At 35.2% G+C, this 22598-nt stretch overlaps 1 protein-coding gene across 2 annotated transcripts in view; it reads right to left on the reverse strand.

Moving 5' to 3' along the window:
- The window catches only part of LOC129253840 (uncharacterized), a 47565-nt gene that overhangs the window by 12625 nt on the left and 12342 nt on the right, over nt 1-22598 (reverse strand). For both annotated transcript variants that reach the window (XM_064095354.1, XM_064095355.1), the window contains exons 5-14: nt 19703-20259; nt 18443-18475; nt 12193-13113; nt 11216-11600; nt 10476-10835; nt 9810-10097; nt 9215-9369; nt 3814-4001; nt 2452-2563; nt 451-651 (exon numbers count right to left, since the gene is read on the reverse strand). In XM_064095354.1, the coding sequence (XP_063951424.1) occupies nt 451-651; nt 2452-2563; nt 3814-4001; nt 9215-9369; nt 9810-10097; nt 10476-10835; nt 11216-11600; nt 12193-13113; nt 18443-18475; nt 19703-20259 (3200 nt within the window). The remainder of the gene's footprint in view (nt 1-450; nt 652-2451; nt 2564-3813; nt 4002-9214; nt 9370-9809; nt 10098-10475; nt 10836-11215; nt 11601-12192; nt 13114-18442; nt 18476-19702; nt 20260-22598) is intronic.

Here is a 22598-nt window from a genome sequence, read left to right on the forward strand (position 1 = left end):
TGGCTTTGAACATTGACACCCAATTCCAGGAGGCAATGTGTTTACTGGTTGAATATTGAATTATGTAATTCCCCTAAGCATTGTACAGAAACAAGCCAGATCCAGCATGCAATGGGTTAGCCTTTCTTATTTGTAATCCCCATATGCCTTGTTCAGGAGCCACTCTGTTCTAGTATGCAATAGGGTATCCAAAATCAACATGAAAATAGCATAAACCATCCAAAATATTGAATGCAGTGTAAATGCTTAATAAATTGGGGGGGGGGGGGTGTTTTGCAAATAGATAAGTGTGACTTAGATATGTAACGCACAATCTGATTGCTTATTATGCAGTAGTGTTCATCCTCTTCGTGATTTGACCAATGCGGTGAAGCCGTCTATACCACGCACAACTTGGATTTTAGGTCACACTTAAATCTTTGTGAAACACCACCCAGAAGTTGAGCTCACATCATCATTTTTGATAGCCTGTTGGAAGTATTCATTGTCGTCTCCATGCATTGGTTTCCAGACCCTGTCTGCATACTCAGCCATGGCCTTGGCCTGGAGGGCATCAAGGGCCTTCTCAGGATCACCCCTAACATCGGCCTGCTTCAAAATGGCAACAATGTCATCCACAGAGTAGCAACCAACTTCTTGGATTTCTAGGATCTACATGTATGAAAATACACAAAAATGTCAGATACAATAATCACTGTCATTATCATCATAATTATACTTCACAATCATTTTTTTTGTAGAGAGGAAAGGGATGCCTAAATCCTTTGCCAATTGTGCACTTTTTCTCTGCTACAAAGGATACCTATAACTTGCAATTTTCGAATTTGTCAGTTCTATTATGTGACATGGCTCAACATTACGCAACATGAAAGTTTACGATATTTGATGTTCATGGCAAGGGTACGAGGTTACATGCTTCACTGTGGCAACCAAAGATCAATGATTCAAGATTCAGTATAAGCCACAACATCCTGATCAAACTTCTTATTTAACAAAGAGTTATGATAATGATACCAACCACATGTAAACATATCTATAAGCAAAGAAAATCCTATTCCTCTCCTAGTTTCAAATCCTTAAGGAACTATGTATGGACAATAACAAGGGGATATGCTGTAACTCAAGCTATCAATATATCACAAGTCATCAACCTCCTGATTTAGTACTAAAGTTCATATCTGTTGTCCTCTTATCTTGTCTTCATTGTTTGTTCGATCGTAAATATGTAACTTAGCATTAAGACTACATGTCACATGAGCCATGTGTCATTATTGCAATATTACAATAATTTTAATGATCAATTCCTGCAAATTGACCGTAAATAGATAATAAATATAGTAACAGTGAATATGCAGTTATTTTCAATTTATAGTATTTATCATACACTGTACAATTAACATATTTAGCAAGAAAACATCGGTCCACGCCACAGGACCTCAAACTTTAAAGTTTATCAGAGGGTATAGTCATATCATACTTTTCCTGTCATTTGGCCAAACTTTGGTGGGGAATATTGCAACATCACACAAACCACTGAACAGGAAGATTTTCAATCTAGAGATAACAAATACATCTATCTATCTAAACTTTACTGGATTTTCTGGATTTGTAACCAAACTTCCTGAATTAACAGTTTGCAAAATCATTATGTGGAATTAAGCTACAACAGAACCATACCAAGTACATTCAGGTCTTCTTCTTTTTAAATTCTGATTTGATCAATTTTCATTCTTCAAAATTGCAGCACTGGTATTTTTCTATGACTGCTGATTTTTTTTATTCTATAGTTATGAATAAATAATAATTACTGTAGATTAATAAATGTCTGTATTAGTTACAAAATAAACTTAGTACACTTATGTTAAAGTCAATCTGTCTTGAGCTTTCATTTAGATTACCGGTAGACAAATAATTTGCTGACATGCGAACTCTGTGAAAAGTGATGAAAATCCCTGTAATAGAGCAACATCTTTTGAGGCTCAGCAAATTATTGATTTAGCCAATTATCCAATCAAATCAAGTCACATACATTCCTTTGCCTGCTTCAGGCATTACTCGTTGAGTGATAGTGATATCATGTTTTTACCTGATGAGATGGGGAGGAAGATAGCATCTATTGGTCATAAATAGAGATTCCACTGTGGATGATGTACACATCTTTCACCAGGGACTCAGGGAGTATTTCATGAAGCACTTTCATGAAGCACTTGTCAGAGATTTTAATTGAAACATTTCCTATGAGCCAACCAGAAGCAAGGATTTCAGTAGCTTATAACAAATAATCAGTGAAAATCTTTATTTGTTTCATGAAAAGCTCCTCAGAAGTCTAAATCCCAATGAAAGCTAACTCTCCAAAGTTTTGTATATCGGCCATTGTCTTTGTGTCAATATGATATGATAATACTGTGATAAAACTAATGGTATCCTTGAATCATCAATGTTAAGACTAACCTTTTCCTGTATCGTCTGAGTGCAGTCTTTGACAGCTTCCTGTATGTTTCCGGAGCAATCCTCAAGGCATTTCTCTGCTGACTCCACACTCAACTGGACAAGATCAATTATCCTATGATTGGAAAAGTTTACAGAGAATATCAATTTTCAGACACAAAGTTCTCAAATAGAGGTTAATAAAATGATTATATTGCATTATTTCAAAGGTAGCAAATGATTCAACATTTTTTCTTCTAAAGCAAAAGTATGATTCTATGTTTCTACATTTACTTCAAAAGCTGTATATTGTTCATTTTTTCACTTCAAAGTAGCATCTGATTCAATTTTTTTACTTAATAAGTGTCATATGATTTGATGTTTTTTCTCCAAAAGATGCATATGATTCAATGTTTTTCACATGACGTACACATACATGTGTTAAAGAGAAATTCCAGTAGTTGCAGTAAACACTGATTTCATGAGAAAGTCTGTGAAACCAGGCTTAATTGTCAGTATATCATCGATGATCTAGATCTGGTACAGTTACATAAACTGAACTTTGTGAAATCTTGAAATCTACGCTGAAAAATGTTTAGACTGAACTTCCCCAACACAGATAAGCGCACGTGGGACTGTGTATAATTATTGCTTTGAGCGTCGGGCCCGACGCTCTACCCGAATCCTGTGCTTATTTGCTGATTTCTCAGCAATTACACAATTTCTTCCAGAATCCTTTGGCACTTGCGTTTTATTTATACAAACAGACACTTTGGTGGTCATTTCATTGGATTCTGTATGAACTCATTTTGATATCGTTACCAAAACTAGCATTTACCTTTAAAATGACCTTTAAGAGCACAGGATATTCGGAAGAGATATGATTTTGATGGAAGCTTTAGGATAGAACGGAACAAGATAGGAGTAAAATGATTCAAACGCTAAAATGGAGTATTTGAGGTCATACTGAAATCAACAAGCGGCTTTTGGTTAAAAGCTAATGCATGATATGTGCCCTCATACTTCTACAAATAGTGTAACCCCATACCTTTAAGAAATTCTATGCAATTATAAAAGCTGATTTTTTTTATATTATTTTTTTTCATAATTAGGGTACATTTTCTGGAAGTACGATTTTGTAAATTGTTGTTACACTAGACTACTAAGATATTTTCTATGCAGTTATGACAGCTGCTGAATATTAAGAATTTAATATATTTAAAAAAAAACAGAATTATTATAATGAGAGCATATTGGTAGTATGCCTATATTTATAAATTGTAAACCAACACAGATAACGATAATATAGCAAAACAACATTAATATCAATTATAGATTGAAACCAGAAAATTATTTCACTTGCTTTTTGCAGAGAGTTATACATACCTTTTGTCGACATCCACTTCAAGATTTTCCTTGAGTTCCTGGGTAGCCTTTTGTGCAAGATCATTGATGACATTTGTCCAGTTTGCATCAATCCAGGCTATCGGGTCAGCAAGGTCATCGCCTTGTTCCTCCATCAAGTAGAGGGCGCACTTGATGTGTCCAGGAAGTATTCCTTGAGATTCAGCCTCCTGTGCATGTGAGAGAGAAAAGAAGATGTATACAGTCTTCATGAATCTTAGCAATTCTACAAGTGTAGTTCTGGGTGTAGTGCTTAGTCTCCTATAATCTTGGAAATTAGTAGAAGAAATATATTTCATCCGAATCATCCTACTAACTAAGATTGGAAAACTAAGCACTGAACCGAACACAGCTGATGCAGATGACAATTCTATGTGAATCATTCAGCACATAATAGTTTAGACAGCTGGCAGCCGTCTGTTTCGAGGAGTTTTCTAACATTTTTTTTCTTATTTCTCCTCGTAAACAGACGGCTCGCTATCGTGCAGCCACCACCAACGGAGTTCAGCAGAACAACCAACATAACAGAGACCGAAGCTTTTGGTGTAATAATAGTTCTGCATCTGTTGTTTGCTCTGGTGATCGTTCTGGTGTTTAGTCCTAGACCTCACCGTCCTCAGGCCAGCTGTGAAGGGATTTAAGCAATGCTTGATGATGCAAAAGGTGATTTTAACTGACTAATTTGTTCTTGGCCAATCAGATGCAAGGATATCACTCAGTAGCTTATAACAGATGTCAGTGAAAATCACTGACATTTTGTTTCATGAAATGCTTCCCTGGCATGGAAAGTCATGTCCGTTCTGTCAGTTAATATACAAATAGCGAATAGGCATGAGTGCGATGGTGCGAGATTTCGCATGAGGTGAAAGAAAGATGCTCTATTCAACGAGGCGTGAGCCGAGTTGAATAGAGCGTTTCTTTCTTTCACCGAATGCAAAATCTCGCACCATTGCACGAATAAGAATATTCGCTATTTGTGTTGTACAACGCCTCGGAATTTAGCGAAAATATGAAAAAACAAAGAGTTTATCCCTATAGTAATCTATGAAAAGGGAGCAAAAATACCGAAAGCAGAAAGCAAAATCCCACAAGCGCACATGACCTTGGGCAGCCTTGCGCATTTAGCCAGCTGGCTTATACGCGTATTGTTCATTTTTACCGAGCGCAATGAATTAAGTTGTATTGTGACGTCACCTCCTAAAGCCGTGCAACGGTACATTTTGGACGGTACATTTTGGATGGTACGTCTTTTGTGCAACGGTACGAATGTTTGACATTCAGCCTCCCATTTGCTCGCATACAACAAGCTAAGTAGGCGTTGTACAATATTACATGAGCATCACTTACCACAATGCTCATTGACATTAAAACTGATAATTGCTATCTCTTACATTTCATCCCATTTGAACTTCACAGGCAAACCTATCAATATCAGAGAATGTGTAGAGTTCTGATGGGATAATGAAAGCAGTAATGTAACATGCAACATGCAATGAATGAAATCAAAGCATTCAAACCTTGCATCGCCATGTTGTTGAAGCAAAAACATTTTAAAAAAACATCGATCACGTGTGTGAGAGAAGCTTTAAATTTTGCTCATTAGTAAGGACGTCTTTAAAGACTTCTCGAAACAAATAACTTTACTTTTCGATCTCCATTTCAATTAAAGCAGAGATAGAGAAAGAGAAAGATGGAATAATCATAATAATCATGCTATGTTGTTAGTAATCATTGCAAACCAATGAAAAAGAGAAGTGCAATTTCCTTGTAGAAATTCATAAAGGCTCTGAATTAACCTTTATACAGACAATCTAAATACACTGTATATAATCATTCTGTATTCATGATAAGTATAATTTTGACATATTTCGTTTCAATTGAGTAACAGTAGAGGATATCTTGGGGCTGCACGATACGATTGTAATATTGAATCATTGAAGACTTTGAATTGAAAAGACAATATGTTACCTTATAGCCACACTTATAAAAACTAGCTCATAGTGAATTCAGTTACAGCAGGCTATGTACCCACATATCCCCAACACACCAGAGCCCATGGGAAAGGGTCTTACAAGTTTTGACACTTAATACCCCCCCCCCTCCAGCAAAAAAAAGCAGCAAACAAGGAATGTTAACTTCATTGGTCATTTATTGATGGGGGACACAATGTTTCAACTTATTATGATCTACTTCTGGGGATAATTGAATCCGTAAATAGTGATATCGTGCAGCTAATGAAGATCTCATTCCTCTGTTGTTATCTTACAATATGAATCACATGTTGTATGGCCATCAAATTAAAAAGCATAATTTAATGTCCATAATGTAAACTACAGGTGCAGTACTATACTAAGTGCTGTGACCCATTTACCCATAGGAATGTGCTCTATAGCAATAATATACAGTCAACCTTTCATAATCTTCTTGGACTTACCTTTGACATACAATTGCCACTTGATATAAATCTCTAATCCTGAATCATGTTACAACCCATTCTAAATGGTCCAATCTTATATCTAGACAACCCATCCAACTAAAAATTTAGTGATTTGTCAGATGGGCCATACCTACTTTATCTGATATTTGATTGGTATAGACATGTTGCAAGGTGAAGCAAGGTATTCATTTGAAAATTATTAAAAATTTCAATTGTCATTGATTAATATAAGAGGTGGGAAGTCAGACCATCAATCAAAATTACAAACTCTGTCAATTCTGATACTTGTGATTGACTCTGGATTACTTGCAAGTCTCTTCAAGCGCCCTATTTGGCTTTCTTATTAGACAAAGTGGCCAGTCTTCTGGACATTAGACAAAATGAGGAATTTTCTGTACAAAAAGACAATCATAGATAAATAATCCTAAACTTATTTAATTAGCCAGAGAGACTTTTATAAAGACCAAATGGATTTTTGCATGAGGGGTTAAGGCATAAATACAAACAAAGAAATAAGACAAAATGGTATTAGACCAAATGGCAATTAAGTATTTGGGAAGGTTGACTGTACATGATCATTCTACTAACAGAAGGAACTGGTCGCAAAGTACAGATAGATGATAACAGCGAGAAAATAGAGAGATAAAAAAGGATGAACAAAGAAGAACGGGAATGAAATATGAGAACCGAAAGAAGAAAACTAAGAACGTTATTTCAGTTTCACAAATTCTGAAGTCCAACTTAAAGTTGCTCCTAAATTGCTAGTAGTAGCATGAGGTATATCGCAATCATCTCACTGGTCTGGGGTCCGGTGCGACGCGACTCAAAAGAATCAAGCACAAATCCAAATGTTCGCTTCTGATTCGTTGAAAGTCAAGTTGCTTTTGATTTTCTCGAGTTGCGTTTGATTGCAACTTACTTGCAACAGGCCCGAGAGGACATGTAGACGTCAATGAGAATATGAGTCTAATACCATGTGTGAATTAGCATGACTTTAAAGTGTCACTTTATTGGTACTCTTTGCGAAAGACCCCAAAAGTTGATGAAAGAATTGAAAAATTATGTAAAGAAAGATGGCAAGATGATGGACAAATAATGTATAGATAAGAAAAAAACATAGAAAGACACTAAAAGGAGTTCAGAAGGATAAAAATCTGGTTAACAGAAAGATATGATACTATAGTGAAAAGAAAAATGGAAACAGACCAAATGGGTGGATTAGAAAGAGATGTTTGATAAAGAAATGTGTTGGGACAGAAATATGTATAAGAGATGACAGTAACAGATGAGAACAAAAATTATAAATCCAAAGTCAACATAAATTTTAAAATAATCACTGGAGAGAAATTATCAATAAGCAATGCAGATTCACACAATTATTTTTGCTTCTGGATATATATGTACACTTGCACTTATGAAATATACTCCTACCTGCCATATGGACATTGCACCCCTATAAATGGGAAGGGTGCAAATTATAAACAAAAATTATTGAATTTTAGGAGGAAAAGGGCACAGAAAATACAAATATCACAAAATAAAACATTCTAGGCTTTTCACTACAAATAAATGCAAATGAACAACAATCAACAGAATGGTATGAATTACATCATAAAATTCTGAAAATTTCAATAACAGTTTTTGTAGCTTTTTCCATGTTTCATAAAATGCACAGAAAGGAACAAGTATCAAAAGCTTTTGTTCTCTGAATTTTGAACAAATAAATATTGAAGGGAAATGTAGACGATTGAATAAAAATTCAAATTGGAAGTCAAGCCAGAGCAAGAACAGTAGAAATTGATAGATCAACATGTACCCGGTACACATACACAAAAGAAGATTTTGTTGAAATCTAGATTTGAAATAATGGAATCATGAAATGAGGTACAGTTATTTATGAAAAATTATCATTAAAGAAGCCAGCCAGAATAAAGGGATAGGTTGCTTCAAAAAGATGCATGCCACCTCATTCTAAAATAAGAATAATAATGTACATGTATATACGGCACACATGACATAATAAATAGTCTATGCAAGTTAGCATATAAGTAGAGATATAAAATCTTATCTAGCTTCACCCTACCCCCACCTGCCTCACTTCCCTTCCCCTTCCTGCGCATTAGAAGTAGGCTGCACAAGGATCTATGTTATGTGGGATTATTATGTGGCACATATTTGCTATAGCAATCTAAAGCACATACCAGCTTAGCAACAATATTTATGTGCAAGCTTCTTTTAGTTGTATAAACAACATATTATTTTGTTTTCCAGATATTTTAGTGCTTTTTCAGTAGATAACATATTTTACAACACTGATTACATGTATCTCAAAATGTGTACATGTGAAGACATACCAGGACACAAAAAAGTACCATCCTTGCATCCATTCCAATTTACACATAGAAGTACATTTTATAGCCCTTGCTTAACAACCAACACCTATTCTCCAATACCATATCCCTCCTCCAAGAGTAATATTCAGTCAAGAAAATCCCACTTTCATGCATGATGCATGGAAAGAATCAAAAACAGATCAGGGGTCTGTAACACAAAGCTTAGCAATCATTGCAGAAGGATACCTTCACGATTGATTGCATTGACCACAATGAACATTCAATCAAGAAAATCAAGCATACGATCGATGGCTAATCTTTTTGTTACAGGACCCAGGACGGCAAAACTGAGATTCTGCATCATGTGAAATGAGACCAAAGATACATCCAACAACAAAGTCGTTAGACTTTGATAAATCAAAGAAAGTTTATGAAAATGCACAATAATTCTCTCTATGTACCAAGTACAATGACATCTGATTTGACCCATCCCTGCCCCCCCCCCCCCCACCAGCTACACTGAAAACATATTCAATAGAACAAAACTGCAAGTTGCAAGAGAAAACATTTTCCACAACACATCAATCCATTAAAGCTTGGAAAAAATACTTACCCTTAGTTCAGCGATGAGTTTTAACGATGCCGTGCGCTTCTCTTCATATTTCATCTTGACCTCATCCTTTACATAAGACAGATCGCCAAAACTAGTGGCATGTGACAACTGCTGCTGTAGGCTCTCTTCAAAGGTGTCAAAATGGTGAGTAGATTCTGTAAGATAAGTATCGATTTGTTGGTCATTTATTTTCCCTCTTTAAAAACACATTTTGACGAGAATTCACACTGAATCATTGGTAAGATCACACTCGGGTTACAGGCACTACTACATGTTTATTACGCATCAGGTATAAGGACGAGTCAGGTCGGGAATCTTTCCTTCCCTATTCCGATAGTGCCTTACCGGTCTGAAACTCTAATTCTATCAGGAACGTGAACACATTACAAACCAATCAATAAATAATAATATACTTTTATGATACCACCATCTAAATTCCTTAATCTATGCTCTAAGTATAGATCACCATAGCCGGCAGAGGCACATGCATTAGCTAGAAATGAATTGGAATAGCAAATTGTACTTTGTCTTTGTGGGGGGGATTTACTAAACTACAGATAAGTTTTAAGATTGATGCACACATGAAGTAACACACCTGAATATGTCCTGATCTTCTCTCCAAGGCGCATACAATCAATTTGGTCCAAAACGTTGGCAAGACACTCCCTGTGGTCGATCTCAGGTTCTTGTTCTATCCAGTCCTGGAGCATCTTGACCGTTCCTTCCCTGGGAGACCCCATGGCCGCTTGCTGCTGGTAGCGAGATATAGCTGCCATACCAAACCCTAGATACATCCCAAGCTCCCTGATATCGGAAGCATTCAGAGAGTCAGCCAACTCCTGCAACTCCATGTCTGTGATGCCTCTAGGTTGCTTGGTTACATCTGGAAACAATAGAGTGAATGGTAACAAAAGTCACACCCATGACATTACCACAAGGGACGTAAACTAAGGCTTTCCCGATCCGCTATTGCTCTGTCTATAGAGAAATTTGAGGATTAGAATTGGAAAAACATTGCGGAAATCCAAGCAATCACATGGTAAAGACTTTTATTAAGTTATCTTCAGTGATGTGTGTCTTAAAAAAAGTAATTAATCTTCATTTATTTCAATTTTAGCTATGCATACTGAATACACATCTTATGGTCTGGAAGTCAAACCTGACAGCTATTGACAAAGATATGGGTCCATATTCAATCTAAATAATATGATTATTGTAAGGGTTATCCAGATATGGTTCTTGGAAACATCACAAACTTTACCATTTGGTGATGGAACAGGCTCGGATAAGGTCAGACCACCTAATTCAGACTCAATCAGGGCACAGTTCAACTTTCGGTGCTGACCCGAGGTCCGCATTTTCCAGTCCTGCAGCATATTAAATATGGCATGATATGAATCCATCCTGTTATACTGCATGAGGGATCGTACTTCCTGATATGAGAACCCAAGATTGAACCCAAGATCATGTATCTTTGAGACTGGAATCATCCTTGCGAGTTGCATGAGTTCTTTATCAGAGACTGCATCAGAAGTCATTCCACTGGGTGCGAACATTCTGCTTGGTCGGCTTGACACGTTACCCGTGGCTTTTGGTCTGGGAGAAGATACCAAGGGTTCATCTGGATATGAGATGAAAAGTGATGTTAGAGATTTTGGCAGAATACAAATGGATAGTGGCACCATGTGGCATGATTACACACAGTGACATGATTTCTTCAAGTTTACACATTGATTATTTGGTGTGAGAAAGCAAGAGCTGACGACATACTCAAAGTTACACAGGAGGTTGAACCAGAGAGAGTTTTAATCCCCTTCACGGATTTAAAGTGCAAATTGCCCATTCATGCTTTACTTCTGTTTTTTCAATTAAGTTTTAAGGATTGGGTTTAAAATCATTTTTAATTCAAGCACAACCACCTACATAACAATTTAATCGAATAGTAAAATAAAGAAACTATCATTCCACTGTTTCGTATTTCTTGAAAATATTAGATCTTACCTCGAATAAATCTGTTTTCGTCAAGGAACTCAACATAGGCACGTAGTCCTGCATTCAACAAGGCCTCCTTCAGCTTTGGTCTTTGCTCCTGACCCCTCACATCGCCTGTCCACATCTTCAGCATTTCAAAGGTGGCTCCCCCACTAATGCCCCTTGGATCCTTCACTTGAAGTCTCCTCAATTCATTGTGAGAAAACCCCAGTTCAAATCCAAGCTTGGTGAAGTAACTGGTAGGGATTGCCTGGGCGATCTCCAGGAGGTCGGTATCCGAGAGTGGCTTGGACTTTGCAACAGTTTTCTTTGGTTCCTGAATGGCCAACTCAGTTTGGAAGCTTTCAGGTTTGCTGTGGAATTCTTGTTTGGCTTGCCGTTTCTCAGCCAACATCTTTTTTTTTTTATACAGGAAACAAGTATATTGAAAAATGGAAATAAAAAATGAAAATTCAGGTTATAAACTACCAATTCTTATATTACAGTAGTCTAATATGCCATCAAACAGGATTGAGAGGAGTGTCTGAATTTTTAGCCTCCTAGAAGGGATTTATGCCTAATAAACTGAAAGGCTGAATGTTATTTACATATTTTTTATTCATCTATTTATATAAAATGGTTTTATAAAAAGAAAATTAATTTTAGTGAAAAAAACACTTGTCTCATGTAGCCAACTGTCCGAATTGTTAATTTTATTCAGAGTGAAACATAAACAACTTTTTTCTATATGAGGCTTGTCAGTGGTTTCATAGCTGTGGTGACTTTATTATTTTCATTATGTCTTGTTTTATTTTCAACTCATTGGCAGGCATATGCTTGATATGGGGCACAAAACATTTCTTTGAGCCCTGATCCTATTCTGAAACCTACCACCACAAAGAGGGGTACAATTTAAAATCATCCTACATACACAACAACTGTAACCAGATACAAAATCACACTGAAGTGAATACAAGGTATCCACCCTAAAAATAATCTAATCTTACCTCGGCCTCTAGCTGCTGAAAATACTCTGCATTCTTTAGCCTAGTTTCTGCTTTAGTTAGAGGTTGGACCTTCACTTCAGGATTTGACTGTTCAGATTTTGCTCCCTTCGGTTTCTGCTTTTGCTGGATCTTGGCATTGGGGAAGGATGTTTTGTCACACACTTCACAGATGTTTGATTCCATGTTAGTGTTGAGGAAAGTGCAGTGTTGACAGGTCCATCCTTCTTCTTGATCACCCTGGACAATGTCTCTGGAGTTCTGCTCTTGTGGTTCAGCAGCATCTGGGAACTTTTGTCTGATCTTTACAGGACTGACTGATGGAGTCATGTTGCCTGCTGAAGTCACAGAGGAAACCACCATACCTTGAGGTACCACTGTATTCGCAGCCCCTGCTGATCCTACAGTAACTGCAGCACCACTTTGAACACCTAGTGGACTTGTGCCAGGAGTGCCTGATGACTGACCTTGAAGTGCTTTCAACTTCCTCTGAAACTCTTCATGCTTCCTTGTGAGTTCTTGCTCTTCTCGCAACAGCGCTGCTTTCTTACCCGGATCCATTTCACTTTCTCTGAGACCTCGCACACTGAATAATTTCTCCATGGTAGTAATGTCTTCAGCAGTAATCTTGCCAAGTTCTTCTTGGAACTTGGTTTCTTGAACAGCTCCAGATGAACCCTGTGGTGCCATCCCTTCACCTTGTAAATGAGGTATGAATTCACTGGGCGATTCCTTAGTTTGGGGTGTATTGTGTCCTAGCTCAGTATGGACACCCGAATCCACAGTGGCCTTTTCCACTGGCTGTAGATACCTGTCATGAGGAGGTGCTCTGAGATCCAGACCTTCCTCGCTGTTGATGAAAGAGGCATCATCACAACCTACCCCAGGGGCTGAATAGTAGCTTGATACCATTGAATCAAGGTTCTTGAAGAGACGATCAAAACAATCATTTATTATAAGAAATCAAAATCTTGAATAAAATATAATTACTCCCTTCATAAAAGAATATTTATGATAAAGTGAAATTGTTGCAAAAGAACAACAATGAAGTACGGTAGGCCTACAATGAAGAGCAAAAATTACGAACATTTGCAATATCAAACTGCTTTATGTATATTGTAAAGGCCTTTTTTGTTTTTATGTGATGGGATGAAGTATGATAGAATTGGCTATAACTTTTATTCCCTTTTACAGAAAATATCTCAAATTCCAATTTTCTTTGTCTTTCCTGAAATTTATGAAGATTAAATGTGAAACATTTGAACATTTTGTGTAGTGAACATATATAATTTTTCTTTTATTCTTTGTGGAAATATAAATTTTACCTCTCAATCAGACTGAGCCGTCTTTGGGTTCACAAAGAAAATGTTCACATTTCTTCAACAAAATCCTTTCAAACACTTTCAAAGATTTACTTGTTGAATGTAAGAAAATCCATATAAGGTTATTTCATGAAATTTTGGTCTCATTCAATGCCTGAATAGTGTTTATATACTCCCCAAAACAAGTAAACTATTAGGGATTCAATTTTCATAATGTAGACGTGTCAGTTGTAAATCATCGTAAATTAATTAGGCCTACATTAAATAAATACATAGATCAAACAAATACAATCCTCGCAGGGAGGGGAAGGTGGCATATATTAACCCTTCTGTCTGTCTGTCTGTGTGTCCTTGTGGTAATTGCCTGACTTTATTAGACTGGACTTATTTATCTACATACATTCATACCAAACTTGAAACTTGTGTATATTATACGGGTTAGAATCACTCGTACAAGCAATGGAATCCATTTGTGACAATGGGCAAAAAGAAGGGGTCTAGATCAGTCTGGGTGGTTTAACCCCAAGTCCTGGGGCCAGTTGCATGATTGAAATAACTTTGCCACCTAATAGTAACTACCATGGTAACAATGCTAAACAGCCAATCAGAATCATGGATTCCAGGGAAGATACAATTGGATGGCAAAGTTACTATAATAGGAAATTTTATGAAACAGACCCCAGACTTTAAGCCCACAAAATGTGTCATATTCAATATCCATCTAAAAGATGTCTACAAAATTTAAAGTTGAAATGCAAAGTCAATTCATACCCTCAGAAGATTCCTATTCCCTTTTCATTGCTTCAAGAAATAACAGAATTAATTTCATAGCAGGATTACAATAATCTAGCTCTGACTTTTGGCAAGGCTACTAAGTAGAGCAGGAATGAACCTTAACAGTGTGTACTAGAGTTTCAACAAATTTATCAGATATGGCAGCTTAGAATCTGCATGATAAATATTGCAAAAATTTTGCTTCGTCACATGAGAAATTTAAGATCATTTTAACATGTGATTAAATAAAAAAATTCCAACAATCAGTGCTCAGCAGAATGGCAAACAACTATTTCAGATCAATATTGACTTTTATATACAATTTCCTTATTCTATATATTAGACCACCGAAGCACAACGGTATTGTGGTCTGCAGGACACAGACTTTTTGATGCAATATGTACTGGTGGCAATTAATATGACTAATAACAATAGCTCATCAAGGAGATAATAATGGCATTCGCCATTTCCTCAATCACTATCTATCACCCTCTCTTAACTTCATTTCATCACAAAATCTCTATGGGTTTTCAATTTATTAATGACAAAGGGAAACAAAGGCCCTAATTTAGTAAAATAGCAATAGCATCTCCATGATCATTAGAGTATTCAATGAATAAACAAATAGATAATAACAAATATATTATAGTATAAGGTACTTATAAAATATTACAGAGCACTCAATTAATTGGAAAAAAATATTTTAAATCATACCAATTAATGCCATGAGGAGAACATCATACATGCAATAGTGGAAATTCTTAAAGGGGGTATCCCTTCAGAAACTAAAATGTGAAGTTTTGTTTAATAAATGTAATGGTCACATGATCTACTGGAAAACAAGGATGTTAATAGGATGTAGTTATCATTTTGCTATTTTGCCATCATGTTTCTGGTAAGAATGCTTAAAGTGTGGCTGAGAAAATTTGTTTTCATTCTTGTGGGTGTACCTATATTACAAGACTAAACCAAAATAATGCATTGTGGGTGCTATTCAAAGTGGCTGTGACACAATCCCCTTTAAAGCACTTAATACTTGAACCCAAAGCAAATATGACGGTTATATGATCCCACAACAGCTAAATGGCCATGAATAAAGACTATAGACTCATACAGCCATTTATACAGCCATAATACTATTCTTAGAAAAAAATAATTGAAGTCTGATTGATACCACACATACTTGCAGTTTCCTTTCTTATTATTTATTTTCAGTATCATACAAATTCATGATACTTCAGGCAGTTTCATTTTCTACAAAGCTCTTGAGCTGTTTGATACAAATCAACTTTGATCAAGATTAACAGAAACTAGTGTTGTGTTCTAACAGAAGCTTCATTTCTTCAATTCAGGGTGCATTGATATCAATGGAGATACTGTAAATAAAGTTTTTTTAATGTGAATAATGATGTTGATATACTTGATATAAAATTTTCCAAAATTTAACGGTATAATAATTACAATTCAGGTACTCTCAGCATGATGAAAATATAAACAAACTCAACAACATTTCATTTTTAGCCATTTGATTAATGAAACACCATACATGTTCATTTTCAACTGGGTGGCTCAAAATAAAACTAAGACATAAAATTATTTTACATGTTTCTGAAAATAATCATTGAATAATGATAGGGTACTACATTTTGATGCCTTTGGACCATATGGTTGTAATTTAACATTCTTCACCCTTTTGAATTTCAAATGTAACAAGTACGAGTAACTATTCTCATGCCTGAGTGAAATGATGTGTATTGCAGTATATGTTGTAAAAGACAGTGATGTGGATTGTGGATCCTTATCATTTGATAAATCATTCTCAACTCAAAACCATGACCGGCCAATAAAATTAGTCATTAGCACCAGTCAGTCATTATCAATTTTTCTATAGTTTAAATAAATGACTGGCGACATAGATTTCAACCAATCACTTCAATTTGGATCCATATCACCATTTTATAATGTAAACTGTGAAACCACCTGTCAATGTAAATCATAAGAACAATGGCAAAAGTTGCCCCCCCCCCCCCAAGGCATTAAATTACTTCAGGCTATCCATTGTCTGTGGCTGTGATAGTTTATTTGCAAAGGCTGTAAACTTTTTTCTAAGATTCATGAACGCACATTAACATGTATCCAAAGTACAGAGAGGCAAAAAAAAAATAAAACCGTCCCTTTGTCAAGAGCTACACTGTAGTGGCTTTATCTGATTTTTGCCTGTGCTATTGAGAAGAGGGTTAATCAATCAAATTATTGGGAGCGGAGCCAGAACAAAAATTGGAATATGGAATAAAAATCTTATCTCTGATACACCATATGTTATCTGATCTTAATTGTGCAATTTCCCTCATGCCTCAACATAATAGAATGCAACATATGCAATATCACAGGTCCAAAGTCCAACAAACATGTTAACATGTACTGAAATTATATTGCAAATCTGAAGTGCAACACAGTGCCATTATATCAGCGGATTTCTTTTATCTACACTTCAGGCATTCTTCAAATGGTACTCATAGGATAAATATTTCACTTTTTATTTGAAAACTTCCCACATATTGGTCATGTGATGATTGTAAAACACTTGAGTATCAAAGCCTTATATTTCTAAAAATCTCCTAAAATGTAAGGCCTTATCTACTGAAAAAATTAAAATAAAAAACATTATAGTGATATGATAATTTTGAATGTGCATATTCTTTTTTTTTCATTCAATTTTTTCTAACCGTTAAAAACCAATTGAACAACAAAAACAACCTTTGTGTGCAGAATTTTTTTTTACTTAGTTGTACTTTATCAATTACAATTTTTGAACTTAGCTAAAATTTAGTGTTTCTTAGATCTAAATTGAGACACATTTCCAATTACCTGCAAGAAACAAAAGTTGAAAACAGGTTTTATAATGTATTCATTCATGATTATTTTTAGAATACACACATATATGTGTGATATGATTAATATTTCAGGAAATATTATACCATTTCTCTTTGCATGCTTTGTCTAAAAAAAGAATGCCTTTTTAAAATTTCACATCATCAGACAAGAAGAATTAAACATGACCAATCATTACAATATCACAAATTCCTGTGTAAGTCAGGCAGAAATCTTTTGTCTACAAATATTAACAAAAGATTGTTTTGTCATGCATGACATAGTTAAATCTGAAGGCGGCTTTGAATACAGTTCTCAGGCAATGGGTTTGCCATTAATCTGTATTATCTCCCCGACCAAAATGCATAGATCCTAAGCCACGTGTTACAGGAGTGGTAAACATGTTCAGAAGATGTATGTTTGAAACGTTCTTCTAACGCATTTCATTTTTTATTTTTTCACCTTCTTATCTTTACCAACACTCTAGACTGCTATAGAAATTTATATACACAATGCATCAACAATATGATCACATTCAATGATTGCCAAACCTCAACACCTTGTAAAACAAGTCTTTAAACTTAAACTAGGGAATTTTAATTTTCAACAGCTAGCTACTTCCTTATCACGTATAGTCGGGTCAATATACAACCAAATTACCCCTACCCCAAACAAATTGCAACAAAAGCTTTTTCAACGGATTTTGGTAATCTTTTACTTTTTTTTACATAATAAAAATCTACTAAAATCTGCATCTGGGAAAGTGGTTATTTTCAATATGGTGTCAAAGATGGCCGCCATTTACTGATTATCTCATTATTCACCCCAGACATCTTATTTTGGTACATATTCAATGGTCTATAATAGTATAGGGTGAAAGGATTTATTGATACAGTTTAGAGTGAATATAAGCACTCCAGGGTACCTGAAAAATCCAAGATGGCGCCAAAAATGGCTGCCGTAGGCTTTAAAATCCACAAGTCATCTATTACTTACGGTAAGTGGCTTTAATTTGATTTCTATGAAATAGGTTTAAGGGTGAAGTAGTACATTGGGACAAGTTAGTCAGGACAGTCAGTGGTCTGGTAGGTCCAAAAATCCAAGATGGCTTCCAAAAACTGATTCTAAAATGGCTGCTGATACTCACAGCGGACATACGTCATTTCATATTAGCCTGGGAGATATGATTTTGGTGTCTAAACCCTGGTTTCAAGGGTCAAATAATACATTAGGAAAAGTTACAAGGACAGTCAAAACCATATATTGACCTGACTAGTATGTCTTACCTGATTGCTAGGTAAATTTCCTGGTCGAATAATCTAGACAAATAATATCAAAGAAAAGAAATAGAAAGAAAATCAACACATTAATGTACATATCAGGAAAGAATAATACTGATTACTATATATGTTTAAACAAAAATCCTTGATTGAGAAATTTACTGATTAATTTCCACATTTTCTGAGGTTTTTCCTCAGTGTTCTATTGGATTTGGAATTTTCTTTGCAGACTCACAATATTCACCAAGACAGAAAATCATGCAAAAATGAACTACTTTACATTCTACAATCACCCATATTACAACTTTCCACAAATTTATGATACTATGATATATTGAACATGATACATTTTACTCTCATTGAATTGCATTTTGAAGGAAGTTTGTGTATTTCTTGAAAATGTCCAGTATCATCAGTGTGTTGCAGTGATAACAAGGAAACAATTTTGGGGTAAATAAGTCAAAATGCATTATAATTTATATTTACTATTGAAATTATATCCCCTTCCAGCACTGTGTCACTCTAAACCAGGAAACAAGCGTTTTAATTTACGTATTTGGCTGAGAAATCAAGCACAACCAAAACTGTATATAATTGTTCTAAATAAGGAAACTTATTATACAGGATTCTGTTTTTAAAGTGAATCATATTCCCAACAAGTGGTAATGAGCACTGGTAACTTGATTGTTAGCATAAAAAAATGTATTACAAAAAAAAATTGATCAAAATGGTTGAAAAACACTTATTTCTATGAACCTAACTTTGAATAACTCATTTCCAAAATCATGAAACTCAAGATCAAAAGGCTAACGATATCCCACAAATTAATTTTCATAAGACATTAAATTGACAGCATCAAGCTGAATCTAAGATCAGATTGCATTAAAGTTTACAATTATCATAACTCTGCAAATCAACGGCAAATACCTTGGTGACATTGCTAATCAACCAATCAAATAAAACAATTCTATGTTAGTTACCATTAATAATGATAAAACAAATATGCAAGGGGATCCAAAAAAGACCGCCAAAAATGGGTGCAATTGTGTTCAGTGCAGAGGAAAACTAAAATTATATATTTAACCAATTTGGACGAAATAATCATGAGAAAAACAACTTTGCTCTATTTTTTTAATGTAAATTGAAGTGAGATTAATTCTCTCTACGGTCAACTTCTTTTATTAGGGTCAACTTTTACTACACTTTCTTGTTTGGTTCTATGAATTTTTTTTCAAATTTCAAATTCCTCAAGATTGATATACATGCCTGTGTTACATCCTGTCTAATGTGATTCTTTCTGTGTTGATTGCTGTGTCGTTTGTCATCGCATTCCAGGCAGTATGTTTCCCCACACGATGTGCATCTCTTCTTTCCTGGCTTTGTCTCGCAGAAGTCACAGTTCACCAAAGAAGTTTCCGCTATGAGCTTCTTGCCCTGTAGGAGTGGCAGCGAGTCTGATAGGTCATTGGTCCTGGCTGGTCCCATTGTATTTCTGGACAAGGGTTCTTCTGGAAGCGGAGACAAGTTATCTGTCCTTGCAGCACTGCCTCCTGGCAGATGGGCCTTCCTGATGGCCGCCTTATCAATGACTACAGGAAGTGCACGTGCTCTGGAGTCTCTTGGAATGTCTGCAGCAGGCTCTGATGCCTTTGGATATTCACCAAGTTCTTCCAGAATGATCGGCTCTCGTTTGTGGCCCTGTCTCTGAGGATGTTTGTGCCATAGCTCATCACAACGCTGACACCGAGGCTGGGAGCACACATTGCATCTCATGTTTGCCGGGTTCTGCTTGCAGATACCGCATTTTGTCAACTTGATATTCACTTGAAGATCAAACCAACAGCAAGAAAATGGTTAGATCAAGAAGTTAAATGCCGCAATTGAGTATGAAACGTAGGAGTTTATGGAAATGAGCATCTGGAGATGGAGTTATGATCTAAGTCTGTTACAAAATGAACTCTTTAAAGTAAATCAAGAATATTCTATGCATGCTCCAAAATGATTTTTTGTATCATGAACAATGCCTTGTGAGCTGAATTAAGACAAAAGTATCTTTTTTTCCTTCTTGTATAAATCTTCAGGATTCTTTGTTATGCTGTAAAGTCTTCTTTTCTTCTGTTCTCTCACAGCAGCTCCTCTTCAAGTGTTTCTTTTTTTTTACAAGATCTTCTTTATAATTCTCATTCTTTGGAAAGTTTTCAACATGTCATTTCCACTATTCGAGTATTTTTCCTCTTTATCATATAAAGTATGATCTGTTTTTAGTTTATTCTTCAATTCTAAGTTTATTCTTGGATACTTTACATGTAGTTACACATCTGCTTGGAGTAGAGGTTGAAAATTACACGCAAGCGTTATTTTCACGTTCACGAACCACGAGTCTCACCTGATTGGGCAATCAATAGAATATGCAATATGATATTTTTACCCTTAGATGACCTCTGATCTTATCATCCTCATGAATATACATGTGATATTACCCAAGGATAATTTATATCAAATGTAAACACAATTGATACAGAAATAAAGAATTGAGAGGAAGTTGAACAATTTAAAATTGTAAAAAGGATGGACAAGACCTCATATTATTTGACCTTTTAACCCCTAGACGGCATTTGACACGATATTCCTCAACAACACACATGTGGCATTACCCAGAAATCATTTGTACCAAGTGTAAACACAATCGAAATTAAAAAAAAAGAGTAAGTTGAACAAAAACTTTGTAACAGACCAATGGGAACAGTGATCACTAGGTCTCTGCCCAACTTCGTTCAGGCGAGACAAAAACTCAAGGGTACAAACATTAAGCTAAATGTTTTATTAACATAATGTATAGAGTTAAAAGTATACAGTGTTCATGATTTGTGAATAAAAATGAAAAGATGATGAATCATAATGTGCAAAAACATATATGTAATTAACCACACTAATGACCACAAAACCCTATGTTTATTTACACGAGGCCTAAATAGAAAAAGAATACAATGGATACAACTTGAGTAGAAACTAAATGCACTCTGATCAAATGACCTGTCCAGGGGCAGAAATTTTGCCTTCTGGTTGGGAAACAGTCCTGTACAAATCCAAGATTAAATCAAGAAATTACTAAATCTGTCAGTGATATTTGAACAACTTGGAAGATCCATTCAAAAGACAAAATATTTCAGAGTTTTTCAAAGTTTGATCTATATGCCTGTGTACGTGTCAGTCTGCTAAAATCAATCCTGTTACAAAGCACAAAGGAAAAAAATAACAACATGTAATGTTAGAGTGGCTATGATTATGAATAAGCCAAAGTTGGGTTAAATTTGTTATAAAACAAGATGTGTAAAAAATTATCATTGTTAAAACCAAATGAACTTTTCAAAGCACACACAGTTTGGACAATTTTATCTTAAATGATTTGTAAAAGAAAATGGCTACAACCCTAAAAATATAACAATAAAACAATTTCATTTCAAATATTAAAAAAAAATGACAGTAAATTACAAATAAATAAAATAACACACTAAACACTTGGATAAATTACTAAAGAAATTTTGATAAATGAAGTGCTTAAAATGAACAATTCATTATCATTTTAAAAAAAAATCACAAATAAACATCAAACCAATAAAGAGTAATACCACACACAAATTGAGACAATTATAATAATCAATGACCCACAACCCAGAGCTTCTAGAGATTTGTATTAGGGCTAATGTTTACAATCGATAACACAGATAATCGATGCAATCAATTTCATTTAAAAAAATCAATAGTACAATCAATCACTCAACTTTGTGTCTACAGGGTAATGTATGTTAAAGAACAAACACAGGTGTTAGAAACGCATACACTACCAGTACATTGATATCATTATTAAGTTATCTAGATTAGATGTGGACTTTCCTTAGTATGAAATGCAAAAGTTCTGCAGTGTTCTTAACATAAAATTGTGCTAACCTATAAATGTATGATTAAATTTCCATTATACACGTAACGTAATATGGAACAATTGCTGAATACTACAGTTTGGATTTGATCGGCAGATTTTCCATTGCTGCATGCACTGCACTGGATATGGATTTTGCCCTGATTTTCAGTGTATTTGTAAATTTCAAAATTTTTTGGTTTGAAAAATTGTGTTTTCCACAAACTTGGCAAATATTGCGTTCTT

This window comes from Lytechinus pictus, chromosome 2, assembly GCF_037042905.1.
Source record: "Lytechinus pictus isolate F3 Inbred chromosome 2, Lp3.0, whole genome shotgun sequence".
Classification (NCBI taxonomy): domain Eukaryota; kingdom Metazoa; phylum Echinodermata; class Echinoidea; order Temnopleuroida; family Toxopneustidae; genus Lytechinus; species Lytechinus pictus.